Source organism: Hemicordylus capensis, chromosome 3 (genome assembly GCF_027244095.1).
Source record: "Hemicordylus capensis ecotype Gifberg chromosome 3, rHemCap1.1.pri, whole genome shotgun sequence".
In the NCBI taxonomy this organism is placed as follows: Eukaryota; Metazoa; Chordata; class Lepidosauria; order Squamata; family Cordylidae; genus Hemicordylus; species Hemicordylus capensis.
In genome coordinates, this window is record NC_069659.1 from 331,933,629 (window position 1) to 331,946,854 (window position 13,226).

Sequence of the window (13,226 nt, forward strand, 5' to 3'; positions counted from 1 at the left end):
TAGGTGAACAAGGTCTCTTGTTGGGCCAATCAAGAATCAGAACTAATATAGTCCTCCTACTCAGACCCAACTGCCAGCCATCTTTCCCAGCACTGTTGGAATTTAGTGGTGGGAGAGATGATGCAACTTCTGTAAGTTGCAACAGGAAAGAGGCATGATCCTTGCTATAGACATGGCCATCTCATCCCATGAATAGTTAGGCATGAGGCCTCATAGCAATCCAACTTCTGGCAAAGCCACCTCGGCATTTAGCAGACTGGATAGATCTAGCAGATCTATCTACTAGATCTATTTGACCTAAAAGATCTTGAGGCAATTCTCACAACCACAGGAAAGCAGGCCAAGGGAGCCTAGCCCACTTTCCTGCGGTCGCATGCTGCAACAGGAACCATGTAGCTCCCGGCAGCAAACCGCATTAAACATCTGATTGTGAGATGCTGCAGTACACCTCCACAGTGTGGCAACTCACGAGGATACCCCTGACCAGGAGGCTAACACAAGCACTTGCATGGGGCATCCTGGAATTTCTGGGGGCCAGGCAGCCCCTGATCCCCACTGCGCTTAACGGCTCTGTGATGGAGCCGGTAGTTGTGTGGGCGGCCGGTCTGGCCACCCAGGGACAGCTCCCTGCAGAGCCCAATAAGGCTCTCCACGCTGCTCATGTGGAGCCTCTGTAGGTTTCAGCAGCACTTAAAACAGCATCTCCACATAGCCTGTCACTTGCTGCTGATCAAAGAAGAAAATGATCATGAAGAATTCCTTACTTATCAGTAGCACTGCTCATGGAAAGTCCGTAGAGGCTGTGGACATCGTAGTGCTTGCCCCACTTCTGCACTGCATCCATACAAAGTGTCTTTGAATACATGACTCCATCAAGAATTTCTGCAGAAGAGAGAGGAAATTCCACTGAAGTAAATCTCAACTGAATATATCTGCATAAAAAGCCCTATACGGTTCAGGAAGAACAGAGGGGATGCACTTTTTGCATAGGATCTGCCACACTCAATCACATACTAGTTTTCTTTATTGTTTTATTGAGATGGTTTTATTTTGGTGCTCAGACACCCATTAGCTTTGTCCCTCCCTAGACCTCCTGGCAATCAATAAACAACTGCAAGAGAATCCATCCATTAGCTTGTAACACTTAGATAAAGTGGTGCTATTATATCAGAGTGAATGTAGCGTGCTGAGACATAACTGAGCTGCTCTTGTTTCACATGCAAAACCATTAGATTATAAAGCTCCGTTTACAAGCAGGTGAAGTTCAAAAGCATTATGCTTTCTTTCAAGCCAGAGCCACCACTCCGCCAATGGTTCGAGGTATCACACAGCCCGTTATTTGCAGTAAAGAGTCAGGGCCAGAATAGCAACTCCAAACACCAAGTAGAAGCTGCTTTTGGTGCAACCACTAGGGGTGTGCGAATCGATTTGGATAAAAAATGATTTGTACCCAAATCTAGCTGATTTGGGTGATTTGTAGACAGAACAAATCACCCTTGTGCTCAATTGCCCATATTCAGGTACAAAACGAATCACCCCAGATTCAGAACCAGAAAATTCAGAGAGTCAGACCTCCAATTTCTGGCCAAAGTGGATTGGGTGGTAGTGCCCAATGGGTGGAAGTACCACCCAAATTTCAAAGAAATTGGGTAAAGGGGTGATTTAAAAAAATTGAAGTTCACGCATCTTTAAGCTTTTTGCCATAGGGAATACTGGGGATTTCATGAGCCTTAGTTATAACTCCCGGGTGGTGTGGGGGCACCAGGGTGGCCCAGAGTGGGTTGTGGTGGGTGGTAGTGCCTAATGGATGCAAGGAAGCTACCATCCAGATTTCAAAGAAATTGGGCAAGGGGGTGTTTTGTTTTTAAAGTGAAGTTGGCATGTCTTTGTGACAGATTTGGGGCAGAAAAGGGGTTTGGGGGGCAGAGGAGTGGGTCAGTTGGTAGTGCCCCAATAGGTGCCTGCTACCACCCAGATTTCAAATAAATTGGTGAAACGGGTTACTTTTAAAATTTTGTTGAAGTAGATGCATCTTTAAGCTTTTTCTCCATAGGGAATAATGGGGATGTCAGCAGCCCCCTAAATCCACCTGTGGCGCACCAGGATGACCCAGAGCAGGTTGTGGTATAGTGCACATAGGGTGCCAACCACCCCCCAAACCACAAGCCCATGGGGTACTGGGTTTTGTTGTTTTCAATGTCTGAAGTGTACTTCTGAGAGTAGATTCTCTGGTAGGAAATGAGAGAATCCACCCTGGTGCCAGAGAATCTACCCAGGTTTGGGAGCTATGTGTGCTCCCAATTTTTGGTTGTGTGGAAACAAGGTAAGAGGAAAACCTGGGTAGAAGTGATTCTGTGGAAGCAAGGTAGGAGGAAAACCTGGATAGCTTTTCCTCCTACCTTGCTTCCACACAATCACTTCTACCCAGGTTTTCCTTCCCCACCCTTGCTTACACAAAACTGACAATTGGGAGCACACATAGCTCCCAAACCTGGGTAGAAAACAGTTTTTGATTGTGTGAATGACCTCATTGGGTGCTGCAGTCAACTTCTTGATAATTTTGAGTTTTCATTTTTAGAAAGAGCGTGAGGCTATTCACACTATGGGAGAAATTCGGGCTAGCGGAGGCTAGCCTAATTTTCTCCCATTGTGAGAACCACCTGGCTCGGCTGCGAGCCCGGTGGTTCCTAAGAGGGTCATCCGCTCCACAAGAGCGACCGCTCCGCAAACCCAGTTTTTTCAATCGTGTGTTGCCGTGGCACAGCTCCACACCGTGGCAACTCAAGAGTCGACCCCCGACCTCAAAAGCAGCCTCCCAGCTCGTGCTTGTGCAGGGCATGCTGGAGCTTCCAGGGGCTGCGCGGCCCCCAAACTCTGCAGCCCCCACCTGCTCCGTGACGGAGCCAGCAGTCCTGTGGGCAGCCGCTGCAGCCACCCAGAGCAGACTGACTGCTCGTGTGTGGGGAAAGTGGGCTAAGCACTTTCTCCCCGCTAACCCTCCCAAGGCGGGTCTCCTTGATTGTGAGACCTGCCTACATGTCTTCTTGACCTCATGACTGCAAGAAGATGTAGTCTTCCATGGACCTTTTTCCATGGATACTTCCAAATACTTGGAAGTGTTTGGACAAGGCCTACTGAAATCTCAGAAGCTAAAAAGAAGGCAGACATCCAGAAGCTGAAGAAGAAGACATCCAGTAGCTGGGACTTCCTCACCATACACAGCTCCTGGCTCCTTCCCATGAAGAATGAAACCACAATAAAATCATTCAGAACAGTTTAAAACAAAGCCAAACCAAATCCTTGTAGTATAAATTATATAAAACAGGAAATTTGTGCTCATTGCTTGCATTTGCCTTAAACCATCCCAAATTTAAATGAGTTATAACATTAAGCTTTCCTTGGTGTGTCAGGCACATTTAACTACTATTCTGGTATATTTTTTAGCACCAGTTGATCACAGAGTGCTCCCTGGTGATTCAGTTCACATTCTAAGAATTCACCAATATGAAGCAAGTGTGCAAATTTTCATATATTGCATTTCTTAGGCTTGAGCTTTAAACAATTGAACTTCTAAATTTGGTAAGATTGTAAAACCATATTACAGTAAATTATTATTTAGGAAGGTACTGGAAGACCTGCTAAGAACAGCTTAAAAAAATCTGTTTAATGACAGAAGAAAATTGATACAATTGATAGGCTTTAATTAAAGCAATGAAACATTCACTATAGAAAAAGGCAGCTTATGATTTTAAAAAATTATTACAGTTTACTGTAAAAGGCTATTTGCAGTCAGCAGTTCTGGCACTTTTCTCTTCAGCAGTGTACATAATAGGTCTGTGCATGATTAGAAATATCATATCGGATCCAATACGATACAATACAATAGATCTTGGTACTGGGTCTTTTGATATCGGTGTTGGCATCAATATCGGATTTCTTATCTGAAATCCAATAATTATTGGTAAAAATCCCCATGGAGAAATAAAAATGGCTGGGCAGAGAGCTCTGAAATTTGGCACTACAGATAGCAGAGGATGGCAGGACTCTGTGTATTCAATTTTTATATAATTAATGTGCAATTAATGTGTAATTAATGTGTAATACATAATTACACATTATGTAATTAATGTGTAATTAATTTTATGTAATTTTTTTAAGTAACCCAGAAATTGTACTCACATCCAGGAATTGTGGTAAACAGTGATGTCACATCCAAGAATCACAAGGACTCTATGTATTTAATTTTGAATAAATTGGCCCATCCATTAATTTTTAAATCATTTTTAAAAGTAACCCAGAGATGGTATTCACATCTGAGAATAGTGGCAAAAAATGATGCCACATCAAGGAATCACATGGGAAGTGATGTAACGTCAGAGAATCTACCACTTGCTTTTTTAAGTGTTAAGTTAAAATTTAAATGAACAATCAGCTAAATAAATAAATAAACACACAAGCAAACAGGCAGGCAGGCAGATAAATGGCAGAAGATGGCCCCTTCCCCCCGAGCTATGTTCAGTTGGTGTGGGGTGAGGACTTCATGTTGTATTTCTGCTGCTATTTTGTACTCTGATATTCTGATATTATTTCCAGTGTTTTTCCTGATATCTCTGATACCGTATCTGATAATTCCAATCCTTTTAAATTTCAAATCAGAATTATTTCTAATATCGCTGATATTTCGACATTTACGATATCGAAAATCCAATATTCAACAGGCCTAGTATTTAAGGTTCTGTCCCTCCTTTTCTTTATTTGTCTGCTTATTTTGTTCATTGGAATATTGATCACAGAAATGTGAGAAAAGCCAATCTTGTAATTGGGCTAATGTGTGAATGGATTTGGAAAGTCACTTAAAAACTTACTTGGAGTGAAAGGTGGGTAATTTAGACTGTTTACTTCACAGCCACTTTTTGAACCTTTAACAAAACTGGATATTTCATTCATGTCCTAGGAGAAAAGATATTTATATGATTTTGTCTCCAGTGTAGCTGCATTTTTATCTGATCAATTTCACGCATAATTAAAACAACACCAAACAAATTTAGATAATAATTGCAGTCCAGAAAATGGATTTACATGTGAAAGGTGGACTGAGACAAGATAGTCTATGGCAGGTGGGATTCAGAAATCACAGAGAATGGCAGCCCTGCCGAAATGCCAATTTCCAGATGGCATGCAAGAGCCTTACTTCCAGTGTTGGGATGGCTGCACCAACATTGGATGCCAGCTGGCTGCAGGAAGGGGCAAGGGGGCGCCCTGGCCAAGGTGGAGCCTTGGGGCCCCCACAGACCATTGGGGCCTGGAGACAGTTGTCTCCCCCTTGCTCAATAGTTCCTCCGCCCCTGATTTGGGTGCAGCATACCCAGTTTTTGAGCAGAAAAGAAGATGGCTCGTGGGGAAATGACTTGACTAGCAAGCCAGAGGTTGCTGGTTTGAATCCCCGCTGGTATGTTTTCTAGACTATATCAGGCAGCAGCAATGTAGTAAGATGCTGAAAGGCATCATCTCATACTTCATGGGAGATGGCAATGGTAAACCGCTCCTGTATTCTACCAAAGACAACCACAGGGCTCTGTGGTTGCTAGGAGTTGACAATGACTCGACGGCACACTTTAATTTTACGACTAGCAGCCCATCCTGGTGCTCTGAAAAGCATTCCTGTATTATAGAAGTGTTTCGAAACATGTGTATGACTCATTCATACCTCAATTTTTAACTGAACATCTAGAAAATGCAATGTGTGAAGAGGCCTTACAATTCTATTGAGTATTCCCTGAGGATGAGGATGAAATATGCCACTAGGCAACAGAACAGTTGGGGATGGGGCTGCAGCTCAGTGGCTGAACATCTGCTGAGCGCGCAGAAGGTCCTGAGCTCAATTCCTGGAATCTCCAGGTAGGGCCTGAGTTAGACCTCCATCTAAAACCTTAGAGAGCCATGGCCAGTCAGAGTAAACAATACTGAAATAGATGGACCAATGGTCTGACGTGGTATAAGGCAGCTTCCAATGCAGCCTATGAACTCAGTTGTACCGCAGCCTACTCTCCTCCTGTGCTTTAGACTACTATTTATTTAGGCACAAGCTCAACAATACACCACATTAGAATACATGATTTGTTTTATGACCCAAGACATCAGTGCTGTCTAGAGCTGCCCCAGCTTGTTTCTAAAAATGCCCTCCCAATCCTTCTTGCCAGATCTTTTCTTGGAAATGGTTCTGTAGCAACGTACGGGGAATGGATCCACAGAGTCACACTGAGGACATCGCCCCAAATGCTGCTGGGGATCCTGCTTTATTCCCTGTTACAAGTTCCCTGGGTGCTTTTCTTTCACTGCATATAAGCTTCTTAAACTATATCTGCTACTATGGGATACAGACACCTCCCAATGCATGGGGAAATATTGAGGAGTCCACTGATACGTGTGTGTGTGTGTGTGTGTGTGTGTGTGTGTGTGTGTGTGTGTGTGTGATGAACCATTAAATAGGGTCCCTTTAAAGCCAGATCCCAGATCTGTTTAGGGATGTGCACAAAACTGGCCTGGCCTGTTTGGTTCCAATTTGAACCAGCTTTGAACCAGAGTGGGTAGTTTTGGTTTTGGTTTTGCTTGGAAATGCCCCCTCCCCAGATTTAGTTCGAATTCAAATCCAGTTCGAACCAGTTCTAAAAGGTTCTACATAGGGTATAATGATTTTAGGCTGTTTCAATGCAAAGAATCGGAGTCCCTCCCCCATTCATCCAAGTGGAACAGTGTATGATCTACTGACCTTAATTGCTGTGAACTAAGCAATTAAGGTCACTCAGTGTTCATTGCACTGAAACAGGCTAAAATCTTTTTTTTAAAATTATTTTAAAAATCAGCAACCGTAAACTCTACTGACTAGGGGCTGCCTGGGGGGAGTTGTGGCACAACCTGCTGCGCCCCCAAACTTGCCATGCCCCCTATGTTTAGCCTCCAGCAGACACAAAGATGGGCCCTAAAGGTCTCTTTGGGAAGATTCCTGGGGGAATCCCACAATGCATCGCAAGTGTCACACAATGCATTGTAGGATCTCCAGAGGGTGGGACACATCATCCCAGCCTCTGGAGCTCTGCAGTGCAGGCATGCAGCACGGATCATCTGGGGGTTTAGTCTGCATTCCCAGAAACAGGCAGCAGTCATCTGGGTGGTGGTGGGGAGGTGAGTTAAACCAGCCTTTCCCCCCACCCATCCAGTCGTGTGAACAACCTCAATATGTTTTCAGAAATATGATGATGTCATAGATGAGATGACACGATACAGGCTTTGTTGCGCACAGCATATGTGCATTTTTCCTATCCTGTGGTGCTCAACAGCAGCATAGGGAGGCTGGTGGTGGCCCGTGTGTGGCTGCCGCAGCAGCCCCCTGACCCCAACCCCGCATCTGATGTCCGGTGCAGGGGCCTGGCTAGCCACACCCCTGCCCCTGACATCAGACGTGGGGGCGTGGTCTCCCTCTCAAATGGGGCCATGCAGCCCCCTTTGGAAGGGAGATCAGCTCACGCTGCATTGGCCAGCGCAGGCTGGAGCAACTCTCCCTACCTTATAGGCTGTGCTGACAATGCAGTGTGGGCCGATCTCCCTTCCAAACAGGGCTGCGCGACCCCATTTGGGAGATCGATCAGCCCTGCATTGGCAGCAAGATCAGGAGCGGCTCTCCCTGCCTTTAAGACAGGGAAAGTCACTACAGCCATGCTGCCAATGCAACGCGGTCTGGTTTCAGTTCCAAAGGGGGCCCCGTTTGGAACCAAAACAATGCACCCCCATTTGTGACATCAGATGCAGGGGGTGTGTCTGGGGCTGCACTTGCGGCCCCTGATTGGTGGCTGCCCGGGGTTTTTTTAACCCATTCAGCCAATGATGGCTCTACCCCTGGTGCTCAAGCAAGTTGTGCAGATAGATGTCTGTAATGTTTCAAAGGTTTGTGAAGCAATTTGAATAGAATATATAATGGGGCATAAAAATGAATCTACCATAGGCAACCATGGCTCTATCATATCATTGTTGAGTCTCTGATTGTGTGCTTGTAAGCCCATCCACATTTATGCAGTTATATGGTTCTGTATTTGTTCCCCAATAACCAACCAATGTACACTAGCTGCTCTTAAGAATTTGTCCTTAATGACTGCATAAGCATTTATGTTTTTATCTTTAAACTGCTCAAAGGGAATTCAATTCATTCAGAAGTGTGCATGAACATATGTTTTTTTATTATTACTACTAATATGTATATATATCTTTTCAACAATTTTGTTTAATGCAATTTTAAAAGTGGTCCATCATAGGAATATTTTGTTTAATATCCTAAAGAATGCTATGGATTGTAATATATTGCACTGCATAGTTATACTTACATTAAAAACATTACATACACTTTTTAATAGCATAAAAGGGTGCTACTCTGAGATTAAAGTGTGCCATCAAATTGATTTCGACTCCTGGCTCCCACAGAGCCCTGTAGTTTTCTTTGGTAGAATACAGGAGTGGTTTACCATTGCCTCCTCCTGTGCAGTATGAGATGAGGCCTTTCAGCATTTTCCTATATTGCTGCTGCCCGATATAGTACCAGTGGGGATTTGAACCGGCAACCTTCTACTTGTTAGTCAAACATTTCCCCACTGCGCCACTCTAAGCTTAAGCTTACGTTAAAAAAACACACCAAAAACCAGACTATGAAAGAGAGAACATAGGAACATAAGAAGCTGCCACATACTGAGTCAGACCATAGGTCCATCTCACTCAGTATTGTCTACACAGACTGGCAGTGGCTTCTCCAAGGTTGCAGGCAGGAATCTCTCTCAGCCCTATCTTGGAGATGCCAGGCAAGGAAGTTGGAGAAATCAGGTCAACATGCATTCTGCTTCATGGATTAACTTTTCAAAAGGTACATTTCTGAATTATATTACACAGTACTTACAACCCACAGCCCATCATACTTGATGATGTCATGATATAACCGACACTCTTCAACCCACCAGGACACGGCAACGTCATTGGTGAAATCAGGGAAGACTGTTACTCCAGGCCATACCTGCAGGTCAAAACAAAGTAAAACATTTTTGTTAAAGCCCTGTCAGTTATACAGGAAAGGGATTGGAGGAGGGGCTAGGTTTTGTAACTAACATTTTTGAAGTGGACAAGTTGGAGCCAGAATAGATGTATGGACAATGTCAAAAGCAAAACAAATGAAATTCCAAATGGGGAGCAAGGGACCAAAAAGCAAGAAGATACAACACTTCTTTATATATTTATGATATTTATCATAATGTTGCCTAGGGCACCAAGTGGGGGGCAGGGGCTGGAGAGGCAACCAACAAGTAAGCAGGCGAGTGGATAAGCAAGTGGGAACTCTCCATCCCCTTCCCCATTGCCCGTCCACCCCTTCCTTCTCACCGTGGCAGGTTGCCGCTCCTGCCAGCAGCAGTCTGCCATTACAATGCCATTGCTGCATCACATGGAAACAGCATTATAATGCACTGCAGCAGGTCAGTGGCAGGAGAGTAGGCCGCAGTGAGGAGAAGAAGAGGTTTGGCAGGCAACTGACAGGGACTGCCCCTGCCCAATGGGAAGTGCCTGCCCCCATGGACTGATGAAGTGTGGGGTGCCTGCACGGGTGAATGGGATGTTCACCCAGGCAAATGAGGCATGAGGTACCTGCACAGGCAGACAGAGTGTGGAGTGCCTGTGCAGACTAACAGGGTGTAGGCACTTGCTTCGCCTGGGGTGCCACCAATCCTTGGGGTGGCATTGCCTTCAAGGATATGAGGGTGATATACATGGTTCTTCCTCCCCTTTGTATATCCTCACAATAACCCTGTGGGATAGGCTAGACAAAAGAGTGGATGGCCCAAGGTCAGTCAGTGTGCTTCATGTCTGAGCAGGGACAGGGGTGTAACAAGGTTGGAGTAGGCCCAGAGACAAGTTTTTAAAATGGGCTCCCCCTCACTGAAGTTCAGCTCATGAGGAGATAGATAGATAGATAGATAGATAGATAGATAGATAGATAGATAGATAGATAGATAGATAGATCGAACACCTATGTGCCACAACAGAACATCATCCTACATTATTTTTTAAAAGGTTTTGTAAATTGTGGACGATGCAAGTCATTTAATGGTACTAGAGAAAGACCTGCTGTTCTGGTAGCTCCAGATCTTAACACCCACTTCAGTTTTGGAGGATGAATACAACTGAAGGAAGCCCGGGTGGGTGTGCAGCTGGGGGAGTCAGTCATGTGACTTGCCTCTGGGAGGCCCCCCAAGGCAGGGGGCCCCCAGACAACTGTCTCCCCTTGCCCTATTATAGTTAAACCCCTGAGCAGGGAGTTGAACCTGGGTCCCCCCAGGTTCAACATTCTAAGAACCCAAAGTAACATTTAGGAAATTAGTATGCCGGGCCTCTGATGTGTTCCTTTCTCTTTTTTATCAGAATTACGGTATATGTTTACGTGCTCACTTAGAGAATGTGTTCCTTGCTTTTCTGCCCAAAGGAAGAAACTGCCCCTGTGTTCCCCACTTGCAGATAAGCACAGAAGCGAGGACACCCAGGCCACAGAGTGTACCGATGATGGGGTTGAAACTAGGCAGCAGGCTCCTTCTCTCAGAGCTGATTGAATGCAGGAAGAATCGATGGTGACTTAACAAACCAGTATACCAACTGATTAGCAGGTTCCAAAGCACAACAGAAAGATTGAAACCTTCTTGCATGATCAGGGAAGTAAAGGACGCCAGCCTGCAGCTCATACCCATAGAGGCTCTACACACAATCAGTGTGTAGAACCAGGAGGGGTTTGGTGGGGAGAGTGGGTCAAGCCCGCTCTCCCTGCACACGAGCAACAGTTGTGCCCTGGACGGCTGGATTGGCTGCCCATATGATAATCAGCTCCGTCATGGAACCAGTTGGGGCTGTGGGGATTGGGGGTTGCCTGACCCGCGGAAGTCCCAGAATGCCCTGCGCGAGTGCATGGGACATTCTGGGGAGACCTCTGAGGCTGGGAGGCTCATTGTAGCCTCCCAGTTGGGGTTTCCTCATAAGTTGCCATGGCACGGAGACTCACAATTGAGAAAACGGGGTCAGCAGAGCACTCTTTCCACTAACCTCATTTAAAGGGAGGGTTGTGGTTTGGCAGGCTAGCCACCACTGAACTGCCCGTGAGCCTGATGGTCCTCACGATGGAGGGAAAGCGGGCCTGGCTCCCTTAGCCCATTTTCCCCCTATCATAAGTATATCCTCATAATAACAAAGCATGGGACAGGATCTGGGCCATGAATAACTACCGTTGAAATAAATGGAACATGACTAATTGAAATCCCATTAATCTGAATGGGATTTAATCCTGGCTTACTTAATCTGGATCTTGATCATGGTTTGTCATTACATCTGAACCAGGCCAGATGGCCTTCCCTGTTTATCAGGCATAGGGCAATTTTTTTTTTCTTTTGGGAAGAGCCCCAATTTGGCAACTGGCCCTGGAAGACAATAGCAGGACCTTCCCTCCCTCTCCCTCTTCTCCAGCTAGCTGCAGTATGACTGGCTGCAGATGGCTTCTGCTTTTGGGGTAGGGGTTAGTTGGCCCAAGAGTAGTGGTCTTCTGTTCATGGCTTACAAAGAACATCCCAGTAAACAATGTCCTAACTTGATAGACGTAGCTACTTACCTCTCCAAGAAGAGGGGTTTTTCCATCTGAATTATTTACCCACACTTTCATTTCTTCACCTCTTAAATAGGGTTCATATGGAGTATTATTGCGGAGATTATTAACAGAAATGGCAGGGTCCTAAAAAATCACAAACAGAAATAGTTATTGTTCTAAAGCTTGGTAGAATTATGCAGCAGACTGATATCAACTTAATCCGTGGTCAAGCAATGACAAATAAAAATGACAACATACACAAGTGAGAGATTCAATAATTCGCCCCCTTATGGAAAATCTATGAAATGCAAGAAATACATTGAAATTACCAATATTATGACATATTTCTGTCCATGATCATGAAGGTCCTTAACGACGTCTGGCAGGTCTGCAAAGCCTATTTTGTCATAAGTAAAGTCTTTCTTGTCTTCCATATAGTCAATATCGGTGTATTGAACATCCTAAAAGGAAGTTGAGATTATTGTGAATGTTAAAGAACTTGAAGCTTTTTAGTTGTTCTTTCTTATATTTCCTATTTGCAGTACATACAGGGACTCACATCCCACACAACAAAACACAGATGGTAGAGCATCTGTCTGCCATCCTACATCTGTGTAACCACCACTGATGTTCTTGCAGAATTGAGCAGTTCTGCTCCAACTTAACGTTAGGAACACAGGAAGCTGCCATATACTGAGTCAGACCATTGGTCCATCTAGCTAAGTATTTTCTGCACAGACTGGCAGTGGTTTCTTTAAAGTTACAGGCAGGAGTTTCTCTCAGCCAGGGAAGGAACTTGGAGCCTTCTGCATGCAAGCATGCAGATGTTCTTCCCAGAGCGGCCCCATACCCAAAGGGGAATAAGAACATAAGAACAGCCCTGCTGGATCAAGCCCAAGAAGGCCCATCTAGTCCAGCATCCTGTTCCGCACAGTGGCCCACCAGATGCCACTGGAAGCCACAGGCAGGAGTTGAGGGCATGCCCTCTCTCCTGCTGTTACTCCCCTGTAACTGGTACTCAGAGGCATCCTGCCTTAGTGGCTGGAGGTGGCCTTTAGCCCTCCGACTAGTAGCCGATGATAGACCTCTCCTCCATAAAGTTATCCAAACCCCTCTTAAAGCCATCCAGGTTGTTGGCTGTCACCACATCTTGTGGCAGAGAATTCCACAAGTTGATTATGCACGGTGTGAAAAAAATACTTCTGTTTGTTGGTCCTAGATTTCCTGGCAATCAATTTCATGGGATGACCCCTAGTGTTATGGGAGAGGGAGAAGAATTTCTGTCTATCCACATTCTCCACACCATGCATGATTTTATAGACCTCTATCATGTCTCCCTACAGTCATCTTTTTTCTAAACTAAATAGCCCCAGGTGTTGTAGACTTGCCTCACTGTAAGAATAACTTTCAGTGGTCATATGTAGTCTCCCATCCAAATGCAAACCAGGGCATATCCTGCTTAGCAAAGGGGATAAGTCATGGAGAGCTACAACTAGACCAGCTCTCCTCCCTTAGATAGTTGCACCCATTATTTCCAATGAGTGTCATGTTGCAGAACCGTGTTTGCACAACT

At 45.1% G+C, this 13,226-nt stretch overlaps 1 protein-coding gene across 1 annotated transcript in view; it reads right to left on the minus strand.

Moving 5' to 3' along the window:
- The window catches only part of SI (sucrase-isomaltase), a 220,785-nt gene that overhangs the window by 184,261 nt on the left and 23,298 nt on the right, over positions 1-13,226 (minus strand). The window contains exons 10-14 of the mRNA XM_053309014.1: positions 11,983-12,114; positions 11,678-11,797; positions 8,939-9,052; positions 4,866-4,950; positions 765-882 (exon numbers count right to left, since the gene is read on the minus strand). Of these exons, the coding sequence (XP_053164989.1) occupies positions 765-882; positions 4,866-4,950; positions 8,939-9,052; positions 11,678-11,797; positions 11,983-12,114 (569 nt within the window). The remainder of the gene's footprint in view (positions 1-764; positions 883-4,865; positions 4,951-8,938; positions 9,053-11,677; positions 11,798-11,982; positions 12,115-13,226) is intronic.